At 32.5% G+C, this 15,015-nt stretch overlaps 1 protein-coding gene across 3 annotated transcripts; it reads left to right on the top strand.

The window, feature by feature from the left end:
• Positions 1 to 219: 219 nt before the first annotated feature.
• Positions 220 to 14,116, top strand: LOC145335463 (uncharacterized). 3 transcript variants are annotated; one of them, XM_080181222.1, is made up of 19 exons: positions 221 to 342; positions 932 to 975; positions 1,320 to 1,378; positions 2,260 to 2,319; positions 2,605 to 2,649; positions 3,637 to 3,656; positions 3,958 to 4,021; positions 4,357 to 4,411; positions 5,240 to 5,324; positions 5,678 to 5,738; positions 6,924 to 6,961; positions 8,100 to 8,173; positions 8,727 to 8,785; positions 9,174 to 9,242; positions 9,800 to 9,859; positions 10,980 to 11,029; positions 12,457 to 12,549; positions 12,948 to 13,081; positions 13,755 to 14,116. In XM_080181222.1, exons 3-18 carry the CDS (start codon positions 1,341 to 1,343, stop codon positions 13,046 to 13,048), a joined length of 972 nt encoding a protein of 323 aa, XP_080037348.1. In that variant the 5' UTR covers positions 221 to 342; positions 932 to 975; positions 1,320 to 1,340; the 3' UTR covers positions 13,049 to 13,081; positions 13,755 to 14,116. The 3 variants fall into 3 exon arrangements, with proteins under 3 accessions (XP_080037350.1, XP_080037348.1, XP_080037349.1); XM_080181223.1 differs by having other exon boundaries at positions 13,777 to 14,116; XM_080181224.1 differs by lacking the exon at positions 13,755 to 14,116 and having other exon boundaries at positions 220 to 342; positions 4,357 to 4,415; positions 5,244 to 5,324.
• Positions 14,117 to 15,015: the final 899 nt, after the last annotated feature.

Raw genomic sequence — 15,015 nt, forward strand, 5'->3', positions numbered from 1 at the left:
AACCTAACATAACCCGACCTAAAATAATAAACCACTCTCCCTCTTTATTTTCAATTCAACTTATTTTAAAATTAATTGGATTTCTCATCTCGACAAGACACTTTGAGTACCGGAAAGCGCCAAAATTATAAATTTTGAATTTCAAAGATATGTCATTATCTATAAAGCTATAATTTTAAATATATTGTACTAAAACCACTCTTGGATTGAATACACTAGCATATCTATAGCTGTTTTTGAGATCTTAATGGTCATGCAATAATTAAAAGACTTTAACCCCAGGATACTCAACAGGAACCTCAACACCATCAAGTACAAATAATCAAAGCTCAAAGAAAAATGGTAAATTAATATTATAATTTTATTTTGTTACAATAAATTGATATTAACCCTCAATTATTATAAACAAAATTAACCTAAAAAATTATTGGTGGATTAGATTAAACACTATGATTTTATACTACTATCATTTATATTAAGTTAGGTAGTATTTTATACTATCAAGATTTGATAAATTATTACAATGTTTTTAAGGCAATAAAAATGGGAGAAAGTGTTTTAAGATAATTCAAGTCCAATACCTCCCATGGAAGGGGCGACATTGGGCTTTTATTATACTGGTCCCCAAAGTCTCATATTAACGTTTTCATATTCGTTGTCTTAACAACCATGGGGACTTTTAATGAATTTTGATTGGTTGGTTCATTTAGTTAAGTTTAGAAACGTTTCAACTACTAATTATAATTGGCAATTTTGTGAATCATCATTTGGGATGTACATCAATTTATCGCCCATTGCCTTATCCCTTTAGATCCCTGAATATCTTCTACTTCTCTGCAATTATTTTTTTCCCATTCCTAATGATTTTAAAAACCATTTTTTATGTGTGTGTGTGTGTGTGATGAGTCTGCATTGTTAATTATTATTGTAGACATTGTTGTTATTGGAGGCTCAAACTTTGATTTTGTTGTAAAGGTAATACTTTAAATACATTTTTATAAGAGAATCTTCTCTGTAATTAGGATCGGTTTGTACTCACGTCTGTAACGGATAGCCCTTGTAATTAAGAATTGTCTGCTAAGGTTTAGAAAACGAGGGAAATTTATAATCGTTATAAGAAAGTTGATATTTTTAACTTTATTATGAAATTATTCTATTCATCTGAGTTTTTAAAAATTCTCTAAGGATAACAAGTAAATCATCTATATAGTCAAGTCCTAAAATTGAAGGCCCTTATTTTTGCCACTCTGTACCGACAAATTGGGCCCAGTGGTTAGCGAGATCTTTCGATACAGAGAAACAATGTTAAATGTTTATAGGTAGATGAAAAGAATATTGAAATGAACGGGGCCACCCATTATGGAAAACTTCAGTACAGGTTTCTTTTTTTTTTACATAAACCTTTTATTTTTTAACTAGTAGTAATTATCCTGTGACTTAAATTTAAAAAAAATGCGTCTAAAACAATATTGGAACCTATGTAAAAACAGGCAAAAATCCTCGCTATCTTATATAATAGGATATTGTGTTTTTAATCCTGAATAGCTATTCTACAAACAAATTAAGGGGGGGGGGGGAAGTTTTGACACATTTGCGTAAACAGTGAGTATAGGCTTTATCTTTGGACTGTGAGGATAGGTTATTAGAGATAAAATCATTCTTATATGATGAACTTCCCCCAGATTTAAGATTTTTTGGATAGACCTCCAGGTTCCGGAGTTCCAGGCCTCCAGGTCCTCTCTGTACAGGTAAAAATTTAAAAAAAAAAAATATGTGAATAACATTCAAAAATATACATATTTTGTTTCATAGGTTGACTTCTAACTCTTCAAAAAAAAATTTTTTTTTTTTATTTTTACCTGTACAGAGAGGACCTGGAGGCCTGGAGCTCTGGAACCTGGAGGCCTATCCAAAAAATCTTAAATCTGGGGGAAGTTCATCATATAAGAATGATTTTATCCCTAATAACCTATCCTCTCAGTCCAAAGATAAAGCCTATACTCACTGTTTACGCAAATGTGTCAAAACTTCCCCCCCCCCCCTTGGTTTGTTTTGGTGAGTATTTTAGGTTAGGTTTAGTTAAGCAAAGATTAGAAGATCCCCATAGGTTAGCATGTTTACTGTTTAGAGCTAAAAATAAGTCTCTTTAATTATAAATACTGAGGTTGAGTACCTAGTCAATAAATTGAGTTGAATGAAAGCCCCGTATGTTCTCTGAAAAGCTGAAACTTTCAGTGATTTTTATTTTCTTATTTCCAGTCATGGTGGTGTCGGCAGGAGTCTGGCGGACGCACTGGCAAGACTAGGAAATAATACCAGGTATATGCTTAAAAGTAACATATTAACATATAACATCTTAAATAAGTTATAGAGATGCTTTGCTTATAACATCATGCTAAATTATCATACGAATCTTCTGGTGTCGATTATAGAGTTGCTACGCTTTCTAAATTGTACCTAACTGTTACAGGATTTATCATGCCAAAATTGAAATCGCTAGAAATTTTTATATGCCCAAATTAACGATTAAGAGCTATCCCTTACGGACGTACGGACCGATCCTAATAGAAAAGCTTCGGTATTAAAAAAAGAATTTAATATTAGGTTGATTTCTGCTGTTGGAAATGATAAACCTGGACAAAACATTCTCAGGAAACATTGCTTGTCATATTTGGTTGTATGCATCTAACAGCCGGTAAAAATCTTCCCACCCCCCTTTATTTTTAATTTTTAAAAAATTTGATGGAATTGCTTAAGAAATAGAACAAAGCATAAAAATCAGGGAGTAAGGGAGGGGACAATGGGCAATTAATTCAATTTAGGAGTTTTTGCTGAAAGACTATGAAATCCAGAATAATCCAGAAAATATGAAGGAAATTCTAAAGGGAGAGTTATTACAATACAGAAAACTATAAAACAAGAAAAAAAGTTCCAAGTAAAAAGCATTCATTTGAAAATTAGATTACCAGCACATCAGACTGACGTAATCATTATGTAATTAATAACTATAAAAATCTCCTTGGAACACATTCAACCCATAGCCCCATAACCCAAAATTTAATTGGATTCTTAGAATGTTTATTGAACAAATATCACAATAAAGTTTTTATCTATGAAATAATATTTTTTGGAGAAATTTTTTTTTAAACCAGCCATATCATAACGAATTGATACTCGTCTGCAATATTCAAAACTAACACAGCGAGTAGCGGCATTTCTTGCGCTAGTACCCAAACTCAGTCAGAAACTGCTAAATTCTTGCACAATCCCTTTAGTCCAGTTCCCAAAGTCTGAGATTCCTAAAAATTGAATATTCGATCCATTGTCCCCTCCCTTACTCCCTGATAAAAATTCTGTTCAACAGAATGTTGAACATTAGTATAATTAAAATAATATTACTTTTATCCTTGTATTAATCTGACAGGATGTCTTCTCTGTCTTTTGCTAAGAATTTCGCTAACTGCTAAGCTTCTAATAGATCCTTGGAAGGTTTTACAACCCCTCTTCTAAAAGGAATCACCCATAGAAAAAAATGTCCCCCTCCAGTAAAAATTTTTTTACTTATTATTTTTAAACTAGAATTACCATTAAAACATCTAGCTGCATTGATTTATAAAGCAATGTTTTCTAAATCTACAGAGAATCTCCACATATTGGTAAGCATTCTTTTAGAAAAAGGCGTATGGTTTTTGCATTTTCCACCAATTGTTTGGTTTTATAGACTTCCATAAGGGTTGTTTCCAAATTGTATGTCATTGCATCTGTCATCCTTTTTGAATTTTGAATTTTTCAAAACTGTTTATTTTTGCTAAAAGTTATTCTAAAGTCGTAAGTTTTCAAAAATACTAATCTTATTTCCTATTGAATAGCTCAGAACCTATTCAAATAAGTATGAAAAACATTGAATGAATAGATTTATAGTTTTGTAATTAAAAGATGATTTAAATAAAAATTTAGACACAAGTTTAGTTCGCAGATTGGAGGGTGAATCAACCGCAACCTATACCGCCATTTTAGACAGGTAAGAATTTTTTATTAATGATGCAAGATTATCTTTAATTTGTTTTTTATGTCTAGAGGAGCAGCCGCTAATTTTTTATGTTTTGTTTGTGTATTTGAGTCATTCTTATTAAATGTTTAAATTGAAAAACATTGTCTCATTTATTGCCTTATAGTTTCTGGTATTTTTATTAAATCTTTATTAGCTACTATGGTTATACTTTCAGTCAATAATTCTAACCTACAGAAGGGGTAATTTGTTTATCGGCATTGTCATTGGGGATGTACATCAAGTTATCGTCCATTGTTTTATCCCTGAAGATTCGTGCAAAGTACTTATTAAATGCTTTTGTTAAGGTCTGGGGAATGCATATTTGGTGTTGGTGACATGGATATTCACAATCAAGTTTCTAGGAAAAGTTATTTGAATTTAATTTTGACGTGCAGCTTCGCCCCTAGAGGCCTCTTGAACTTTTCAATTTAAGTAATAAAAAATAAAATTTGGGAGAATTTTTCAAGACCAATTTTCTTGGGTTATGAAAAACTTCACTGTAAACGAGGACCATATAGGTCCAGCGGTTAGCGATATCTTAAGAATCGGACAATTAGACATTCACTCACACAGGCATCCTGTTACTTTTATGTAAGAATTATCCAACCATATTTACTAAAATAATGGATTCGTCCTTAGCCTAGATGTTCTTTTACCCGAGGGAAAGTTGGTGGGATTCTTACACCTCCATTTAGTTTTGGTTTTTAAAAAAAATAGATGGAATTTCTTTAGTTATAAAACTTTATTGGACATATAAGAAGCTGTACTATAAAGGAGAACTATATCAGTTCAACGGGTTTCGTGATCCTTCCCAGACAAATTTCCAGATATATAGATATCAATTAAGTTACTTTTATATAATGATTTAGGTAGGAGTATAATACTATTAAATAAAGTAGTAAGCTTTTTTTTTTGTCTGTAGCGAAGAATCTCGCTAACCGCTGAACCGATATGGTTCTCCTTTACATTCAAGCTTCTTATATGGCATGGGGAGGTTTTTAACCTTTTTGTGGAATGGTATCTTTTCTCCACCCACCCAAGAAAAATCGCCTCCTCTAATTTAAAAAAAAATTAATTTTAATACGCAATTTGAAAAGGGAGGGGGGCGTCTTTTCCCCCCCCACCTTAAGTGCCCCTAGAGGTTTCTAGTATCCGCTATTAGTAAATAAAGAACTTGACAACAACTACAGGGAATACTTGGCAAGCATTGAAGATAAAATCAAGGAAGCTTCTCTCATGGTTCTGGATGGGAATATACCTGAAGATACTATAGGTACGTAGATTGATCAATGGCGGTTTCCCTCCAATGGCCCTGTGGAGCATAGAAACCCCAACCCCTTAGGGAGGAAAGGTAGTTTTTCTTGTGGTTGTTATTTACTTTAGGTTAGGTTATAATGGTTAGAGGTTAGGTCAGCAGGTTTAGTCCCCAAGCCATCCCTCCCTGTAGAGGTTTAATTTAAAAAAACAACCCTCCCTTAATTACAATTTATTTCATAATTGGGATGGGGGGGGGGGGGGTTCTGAGCTCGTAAGGCACTTTAATTGAGTTTAACGGTTGTATGATTATCAAATGATTAATATTAAAATGGTTGTATTTATATATCTAATATCCCAATTTTATTTTAGATTATGCTCTGCAACTATGTTGTGAAAACAATATTCCTGTTCTGTATGAACCTACTTGTCTCAGGAATATTAAACTTCATCGCCCCTTGGGGCCAACAAAACAGAAATTAATCCTTATATCCTAAGTATCAGGATGTCTCTATGTGTCTATGTTTTAGTAGCAAAGGATCTGTCTAATCGCTGAACCGTTGTTTTTTTTTACAGGGAATCATTTTACGGAGGGTACCTCAACCCACAAGTGCCAAAGAGGCCTTTAGGGGCGTAACTTCTAGTTCTATATAATATTCATTATCATATCCGCTGCCGACTGTTAAGTGTTTTACAGGCGTGACTCATATTTGACACAAATAACTAATTTTGGAGGAACTTTGCAACTGAATATTGCACCTTTCAATTGGGATTTTAAAAAAATAATACCTATGAAATACTTTAACATTGAAACAAGTGACTTTTTTCGTCAATTTAGGTTGCTAATATATTCCTCGGAATTTAGTCAATAAGTACCTGAATGGTTAGGAAAAAAAATAAAATAAAAACCTCCCAGGTTAAATAGGGAATGGGTATCTTTATCACACCAGGCTACAATTGAATCAAGATAAAAGTAAGTGCCGAGCTCTGGGACCTATGTATGGAGAAATTAGACATAAAATCATAATGATTCCAGGTAAAACCAAAATATTTCAGCGGGATCTTTTTAGGAAAATTAGATTTGAAAATTTCAAGTTCAATTTTACCCCCTATTTATTTAAAATTTTGAACAAGTTTGCTTTTATAAAGTTTTTCATAAAATCACTCCTGAAGGCAGTTAATTAATGGCCATTTTTATCAGTTGCTTTGCTAAGGTCACGGAAATTCAGCCCTAAATAAATCATATATAGAGAGGTTTTATTAAAAAGACTTCATTAAAGCAAAGTTGTTCAAAATTCTATATAAAAAATCTTTGCTTTTCTTGTCATGATTATACGGCAACTCCTAGGGGGTGAAAATTGAACCTGAAATTTTAAAATCTAATTTTCTCAAAAAGATCCCGCTGAAATATTTTGGTTTTACCTGGAATCATCATGGTTTTATGTCTAATTTCACCATACATAGGTCCCAGAGCTCGGCACTTACTTTTGTCTTGATTCAATTGTATCCTGGCGTGTTATATTTTCCAGCTGGAAGAAACATTATATCAAAGTATGCCTGAATCTCTTACAATATCCACATTTTCTATATCCGGTAATAAAAAGTTTAATATTTTGTACAGAAAAGCAGTAAAGCCGTTATCAAGCAAATGTTTAGGTAAGATTAATATTCAGGGAGGAAGGGGCCATTGGACTGTAAATTGTACTTGTACCCAAAGTTTATAACTATTTTAATTATTATTAGTTGGCTTTAAAAAGAGACCAGTAGGTTCCGTAAAAGTGTTAGTTTTAAGGCTTAAAAACAGTAGTAGAACGATAATATTCACTAAAGAACTTTAGACAAAAAAAATTTTAAGTTAAAAACAATTGTCAAAAAAACCCCGGAAAATTCATCAAATGCTTTGCTAATGTCAAACTAACAATAAGAACAAAATTGACAATGGTAAATAAAAAATATTGGAAAGAATTTCAAAAATTACAAATAATGCCAATTAGTTCAAAGATATGAACTTTTAAAAAACATTAGCAATGTGTTCGGTGAAAATTTCAGTTTTTTAAAATAATTTTCAGGTATCGTTAACTTAAAAAAAAAGTTTGGGGTTTTTAATTGAGTTTTGATTGGTTTGTACCAAACTAGTAGTGTTCAAACTTTTCAAACAAAAATTTTAATCTACAGAAGGGATTATATGTTTATCATCATTGTGGATATACATCAATTTACCGTCCATTGCCTTATACTTAAAGATTCCTAATAATGTTTAAAAGGATACTATATAATCTTTAATTTAACTATTATGTAATAGGCATGTCTTAACATGTCATAACTTTTATAAAATGTATAAATAATATAAAAAAGTCTAAGAACTCTTGTTTGACTCTTGCGGGGGGGGGGGGGTTGGAAATCCGGGAGATGTATCCATATCCAACCCCTGACAATAAATCATACTAAAGATGCATAATTAAACAACTACCTTGATCCCCCTGTTGTGGACCTTTTTTCGTCTGCTAGCAAATTGCTTTCTGCTCTTGTATTTATTTGGTTGTGTTAATATTCCCGACGCTATTGGTTAATTTTCAAAGACTCAATTGAAAGTCAGCTCAGGGTCCTCGGGAAGGGGATAAACAGTTATTTAACCCCTTTCTTCTCTATTGTTTTACTTTAATCTCCTGACAATAAAATTAACACCCTCTTAATGTCTGTTTTCCACTCTCCCCATCCCCCCATCAATTATAGTTTAAGCAAAATCCTGTGCACGCCACTTATTAGACGTAATCATTTTTGTGTATTTATTTAGGCAAAGTAGTAACATATGTTTCTCCAAATCTAAATGAACTTATTAGCATGGCTAACCACCTTCAGGGTTTTAAGGTGAGTTTGATTTAATCAGGAATTCAGGGACGAGACAATGAATTCTAAATAATATTATCCCATTAGTCTTATATGTGATTATTTTGGTGATAGCTGCTAATTAGTTAAATGTCATCTTCTCACCTGCTTCTTATTTAGTGTATTCACTTACGAGCAGCTGCGCCCTTAGGATATAAGAGTTTTGTATTTAAATTAATAAGAAGGGGAAGAAAAATAGCCTTACACCATCTAAAGGCTTTTATCTACTTATGTAAAGCTTCTCTGATAATGATAACCCTATAAAATCAGTAGTAAATTAAATCTTAATCTACATGCAACAAAAACCTTACTTAGTGGCTGCGCTTCTAGCATCTAGAGGATCGGTAATTATCAGGAGAGGGAGGTTGTAAAAAAAAGCCTAATACCACCCCTTTCTTGAATTGAGAACTTAAGTGAAGAGCGAGATCTTAAAACACACAAAAAAAACTTACTACGCCATGTAATAGGATAACTACCGTCTATTTAATTATTTTTTTTATAACGCAGGTACTCTATAACTATGGAATTGATTTAGATAAAAGAAGATTTGTCTGCAATGAAAGATCTGAAGTATTTGTCTGATATTTCTGTAAGGTAACATATTTTTAAACCTTTCCTGGTCCAATAACAACTTTCGCCGTTAAAGAGTGTTAGAAAGAACCATATCGGGTGAGCGGTTTGCGAGATTTTTTCTACAGACACACAAACAAATATCCTGTTACTTTTTATATAGGGCCAGAAACTGTGGCGTATCAATTTAATTGAATTACACATCTACGTGGTGTCAGGTATAAGGTATAACCAACAAGCGAAAAAAATCTAAAATAATATATGGGGGGCTAATTGAGAGGCCGTCAATTTTACGATGTGTTGCCCCCCAACAAAAGCTGAAAAACACGTAGGTATATGTTTCGTGATTTTTTTCCGATGTTATTTAGTTATGGTATAAGCTGACGTGGTGTACTTTCTTTTCAATGTTTAGACTGATGGAAACCTTTGGATTTGATATGATCTTGTTAACTCTGGGTATCAATGGAGTTTTATTAACCAGGTAAATTTCTTTTCATGCTCTTTCATTTCTGCGTCCTATCCGGTACTATAATATTGTCAGGGTATTAAAATAGCTTAAAACCATCACGTGACCAGTAGATATGGTCTCTCAGAAGCAAAACATAATCGGATCTTAGGCTCTTCAGACGGACAGAATTTGTTATACTTTGAATTATAGATATTTAATTAAGCCACTCTTTAATTAACTTTGTCTGTCCGTCCGTCAGTCAGTCGTAACGCTATGGGGGAAATGTGATTTTTCACAGCCATTCAAGATAGATGACTGATTTTTTGCGAAGATTTCCCATAACAATGAGCATCCATTAAGTAATTTACTTTTTCCGTCGGTCTGTCAGTCGTGCTACAAAATATACAAATACGGGGAAGATTTCGTGATGAAAAGTTTTGTTATTTTGTCTCCAATAAATCTATTCTTGATTTTGACAAATGCTCCTAATATCTCATTGTCCGTTTTGTGCGTCGCAAGATAGGAACGTTGTAATCTATGTTTATATTCGAATCTACATTATGCTTATATTAAACCCTTTTGCTTTTCAGGAAAGGACTTCCTTCAGAGCCTTTGCCATTCAAAACAAAGGAATCTTTTAACATAAACAGGTACAATACAGGGATTTTAAGGGATAGGACAATGGTAGATAAATTAATGTACATTTCCTATAATCATAAACAAAATTACCCATTCTTAAAATTTTTTTTTCAAAAGTTTGAACATCTTTATATGAATAAAATGTTCTAGGAAAAACAACAGATTTATAACCCTAGATCAGGGGTAGCTATTCTAACAATCAATTCTACAAAAAATTACGAAACCTTCAAAAGTTAGGTAGGGGTATGTTTTGTTTTTTTTCATATAATTGAAGAGGGGTTGGTAAGAAAGAGAGGAAAAGGGGAAGGGGGTTGTGGGGAAATTTTCCTATTGAATTGTTAGAATATCATTCCCTTTTCCCTGCCCTAGATGGGATGTTCAAAACAGTAGGTAATCCGCCAAACTTAAAAGAAATTCATTCCAATAAAAATTTCAAAATTTAAATTGCCCTTTCTTAGGGGTAGTTTCACGAACTGCATTTGAACTTAATTTAGTGAACCGCATATTTTTTTCCTAGTTAATGGGTTAAGCTACTTTTATCTAGCATATATTTGAAAAAAATTCAATTTTCTACCACGTAGTTTTTAAAATATCAAGACTTGAAAATTGTCTTTTTGTGATGTATGCAATTTAAAAAGACGATTTTCAAGTCTTGATATTTTAGAAACTACGTGGTAAAAAATTGAAATTCTTTCAAATATATGCCATATAAATTAAGTTTAACCATTTAACCAGGATAAAATATGCGGTTCACTAAATTAAGTTCAAATGCATTTCGTGAAACTACCCCTTTGAACACGTATTAACCAATAATATGGTTAGATTGTACCTACTCTGTCTTATTATTGATCCAATATACTGATAAGGGATCAAGATCTACTACATTTATTGAAAAATATCGGTTATTGTCGGTTTCATTACATCGCCTCTTAAGGGGCGTTTCGTCGTATTTTCACAGTAGCCTTTCTCCTGTTTCTAGCCTCTGCAGGGAGCTCTAACCTTGCGGAGCATATTTCCTATCCTTGCGGGGCAATCATTAAAATTACCATAACCTAAAATATATCAAAAGCTGTGAAAATACGACGAAACCCGCTACTTCGTTTTCTTTTAATGACCAAAAATTATTTTTAGGGTCAGCAGTGTTCACTATGCCACAACACCTGTCAAAAATGTTGTCTCAGGTAAGAAAATTATTTTCAGTATGGCTTTGAAACCGATATATATCCGCTGGATTAGAACTGGTTCTCAGCCACACTGAAAAATTATGTATCGTATTATATTATAGCCAGTTTAATGCGAATATTTAAATAAAAATTATAAAATTAATATCCGTCCGATTTTTCGGCCCCTCGTGTCGAACAAAACTAGTTTCAATTTTATAATGTTACATTTTATATCCGCGGAAAGCTGTCTATAATACGATGCGATAAATTTAGTCCAAATTTGAATAACATCGACAATTCATTGTTTTATAAATCTCAGGAGTCTTAAGGGATAAGACAATAGACGATAAATGGAAGTACACACTAATTACGATAATTATAACTACCCCTTTTCTAGAATAAATACAGAATTGTTTAATTACTCTATTTATTACATTTTATTTAATGAAACAACGTTTTTTCTTCAATTATTTTAAAGAACCAGCATTTAATCGAGTGGTTGGTGGGTTTGTTGTAGGCAAACATTATTCTCCGAATAGCTGTCCTCCAATAGAATATAAGATTCATCTGTTCTCTCCATGATAATACTGGCTGGATAATCAGTGGATCCTTCTTGTTTTATAGTTTCCAGAACAACCTTTCCATCCGGTTTGAGTTCAACATTTATCCACAAGTCTTTACTCAACTGATGTTGTCCAGTTATCTCCACAAGATACCTGGTATCAGTTTTCTTATACACCTCCAGCACATACAGTAATCCATCTGGACCAAAGAATGAGAGTGGCTCGTCAAAATTGTACTCAAACTGTAAAGTAGTGATTGGTGTAAAGAAGAAGATAAATATATCGTTAAAGATAGCGACCAACCAGAAGGCCAGGCGGTTCAACAGTTGTACGATATATAGTATCATCAAGGCCTTCTCCACAAAATGTCCAAAGAATTTTGCCACCAGATAGCAGACATAGAAGAAGAAATTTGGTCTGATAACCAGTGTATAATTGTCCTCAATCTTCGTCACCTGTGCGCGCACTCCAAACATTAGACCGAGGTGGCGAATTCTTTGGGGTAGCGTAAGGCCAATTTCTCCCAAAAATTGCCATAAATTGTATGCTTGAACCTGTTTAAAATGACCGACATTTTCAACTCTTCGCACTAAAGACATCACCACAAAAAATTGTAACACATTAGAATTTTAGAACTAAACTATTTCGAAGATTTTGTGTGAAATAATTCGAAGATTTTTAAAAAGTTTTATTTTATCCGTTAGTAATTTTGTATCGGAAAGCCCTTAATTTAATATTCCCTTGTTAGAATTGCCACATCAATTTGAAACCATGCATTAATGCTCCTTTAAAAATAAGGTATGCTATTTCAAGCGTAGTAACACTATAATGTTTAAAATTGTGATAATGTATATTGACTTCCTTGACTGATTTTTCTTTTAGTGTCTGGAGCCGGTGACTGTTTAATATCTGCATTTATGACTGGCCTCCTAGAGGAATATACACAAGAACAGTGTATTAGTATAGGAATACAGGGTTAGTTTATATTTAGTAAAGCATAGCTACTCTTTAGTTCTATACTCTTGTGTTTAATATCTGTATTAATGACTGGACTACTAGGGGAATATACACAAGAACCATGTATTAGTATAGGAATACAGGGTTAGTTTATATTTAGTATAGCATAGCTACTCTAGACTATATTTTGTCGTACGGTCATTTCATAAAACTATCACTTTAATATTATTATGGATCTTAAGGGATACAACAATGGGTGGTGATTAATGTTGATCAAAATTTTAATAAACAAAATTACCCTTTTGACAAATAAAATGTCTGATTGAGATGTAAACGGGCGTTTTCATAAAAAATTAGGTACCATAATAATTTAGAGTCCATTATTCCCTCCCTCCCTGATAATTATGTACATTTAGCTGCCAGAAGTTCTTGCAAAATTGGACCAGCAATACCTGACAACCTGTCCACTCAGAACCTGGACAGGAACCTGCCAGTGCAGGCTGTTACCATCAGATAGAAATATCAGGATAATTATTCTTAGAAATTATTGGTAGAACATCGAATTCAAATTTTTGACAAGCAATATTACATGAATGTCATAAAATTATATTTTTTCCAGTATGGCTTCGAAACCGACTTATATCTGCTTGATTAGAATCAGTTCTCAGCCATACTGAAAAATCATGCATAGCATTGATTACAGACAATTCAAGGAAAATTGAAATAATAATTATAATAGTTATTTCTCGCATCGTATTATAAACGGCTTTCCGTGGATATAAAATGTACGATTATAAGATTAAAACCAGTTTTTTTTAGCCCCGAGATACCAAAAGCACGGGCTAAAAAATGGTTTTGATCGTATGATTGTACATTTTAATTTTCGTAGAAAACTGGTTATAATACGGTGCTAGACATAGTTTTTTCGTATGGATGAGAACCGGTTCCTATCCACCGGATTCGAATGAATACGAGAAAATTAATATTGGCTTTAATCATAAAATATTTCATTTTAATATCCGCTGTCTTTAATACGTGCGTTAAATAACTAGTATGAAAAGAAAAAGCCACTTACTGAAATTAATCATATTTTTTTCATTAGCCTATAGTGCTGTCTTCTTAAAGCCCAACGTATTGAATAGGGTTCTAGGTCCATTATATTTATTATTTCACAATGAATAAAAAATATTTTGATCTTTGGATACTTTGTTCTACCAAATAAGAAAATCTGACGGGTTTCCTCAGAATGACTGTTAAACATTAAACCGCCCCTCCCAATTTTTTTTATATAAATTGAAAATACTGGGGTGGGGGGGGGGTTAGTTTGTTTGATTATTACCCCCCCCCCCCCCTTACTTCCATTTGTTAGGCCTCGGGGGGAAAACTACTCACGCCCCCCCCCCCCCCTTTACATCAATGTATTTTAGAAATATGGAGGCGGTGGTCAGTGCTCAACCGGCACTTTTAGGGAAAGCACTGAAAGATTTAGTTTAACTATAATTTTACATATATATGTATGCATTTATATTTTGTTATAATGTAATTATTTTACTTTTGCATGTTGATAATAAAATTATATAATAAATGTAAACATTTAGATTTTTGAAAGTAGAGCCTTTCTATAATCGCGTTCTGTCCGTATATTTCTAGAATTGTGCAGTTGATTTCAAACCTGACGTAACAACTTTATAACAATCGTTACCAGAAAGTCAGTACTTCCATCTAAATCATGTTGCTTTTTATTTTTAAAACAATTTTTTATTCATCTAATTTTTGAAATACTGATTCCTAGGATATCAAAGTACAGCGTTATAAGCAAAGCATCTCTATGTTCAAGTCATTAAAACATGGAAGTGTGTCCTTAAACAGTATCCTGTTAATCAGTTGAGAAACATAACATTATTTAGACTTATACAATTATATATACTGCTTTTTCGCTTTTGAATATGGAATGTGCTCTTAAAACTTTATGGCGACTTGCACAGTTTTATACGCAGAAAAAGGCCTCAACAATAATTTATTTTATATTGAAACCTTGACTTGACACATCATAAGACGGAATTATTTGAATTTATAAATTTTATCAGCTGTCAGATTTATGCCTTCGGCACCTCGGGGCTAAAAAAACTGGTTTTAATCTAATAATTGTACATTCTACATCCTCGGAATGCGGTTTATAATACGATGAAAGAAATAACTATTCTTGTTTTGTAAATTAAAAAAAATCTTTTGTTTTTTTCACACAAAAATTGAAAAATTAAATCGGATTGCCTTTAACCATTTTTGGTCATGAATTTTCTTATCATGCATTAAAAAATGTAATGGGAGGGAGTTGTATTCTATAAAAAATTTATGATAAAAATTCAAAATAAAATATCAAGTGAACTTGTTTAAAAACTTGTCCGAACATACGAAAATTAATTACTAAAATGTTCAAGTGGAAAATTGATTTTCTCTGTTATGTTTAAATTTTGTCTAAAGATT

The sequence above is a fragment of the Acartia tonsa genome, chromosome 13 (genome assembly GCF_053477335.1).
Source record: "Acartia tonsa isolate MP-2025a chromosome 13, ASM5347733v1, whole genome shotgun sequence".
Lineage (NCBI taxonomy): Eukaryota > Metazoa > Arthropoda > Copepoda > Calanoida > Acartiidae > Acartia > Acartia tonsa.

Coding starts and splice junctions, on each gene's coding strand:
- LOC145335463 (XM_080181224.1), top strand. CDS start 1,341: ATGAACGGGGCCACCCATTATGGAAAACTTCAGTACAG. Junction 4,022..4,356: donor TATACCGCCATTTTAGACAG/GTAAGAATTTTT, acceptor GCTTTTGTTAAG/GTCTGGGGAATGCATATTTG. Junction 9,860..10,979: donor GAATCTTTTAACATAAACAG/GTACAATACAGG, acceptor AATTATTTTTAG/GGTCAGCAGTGTTCACTATG.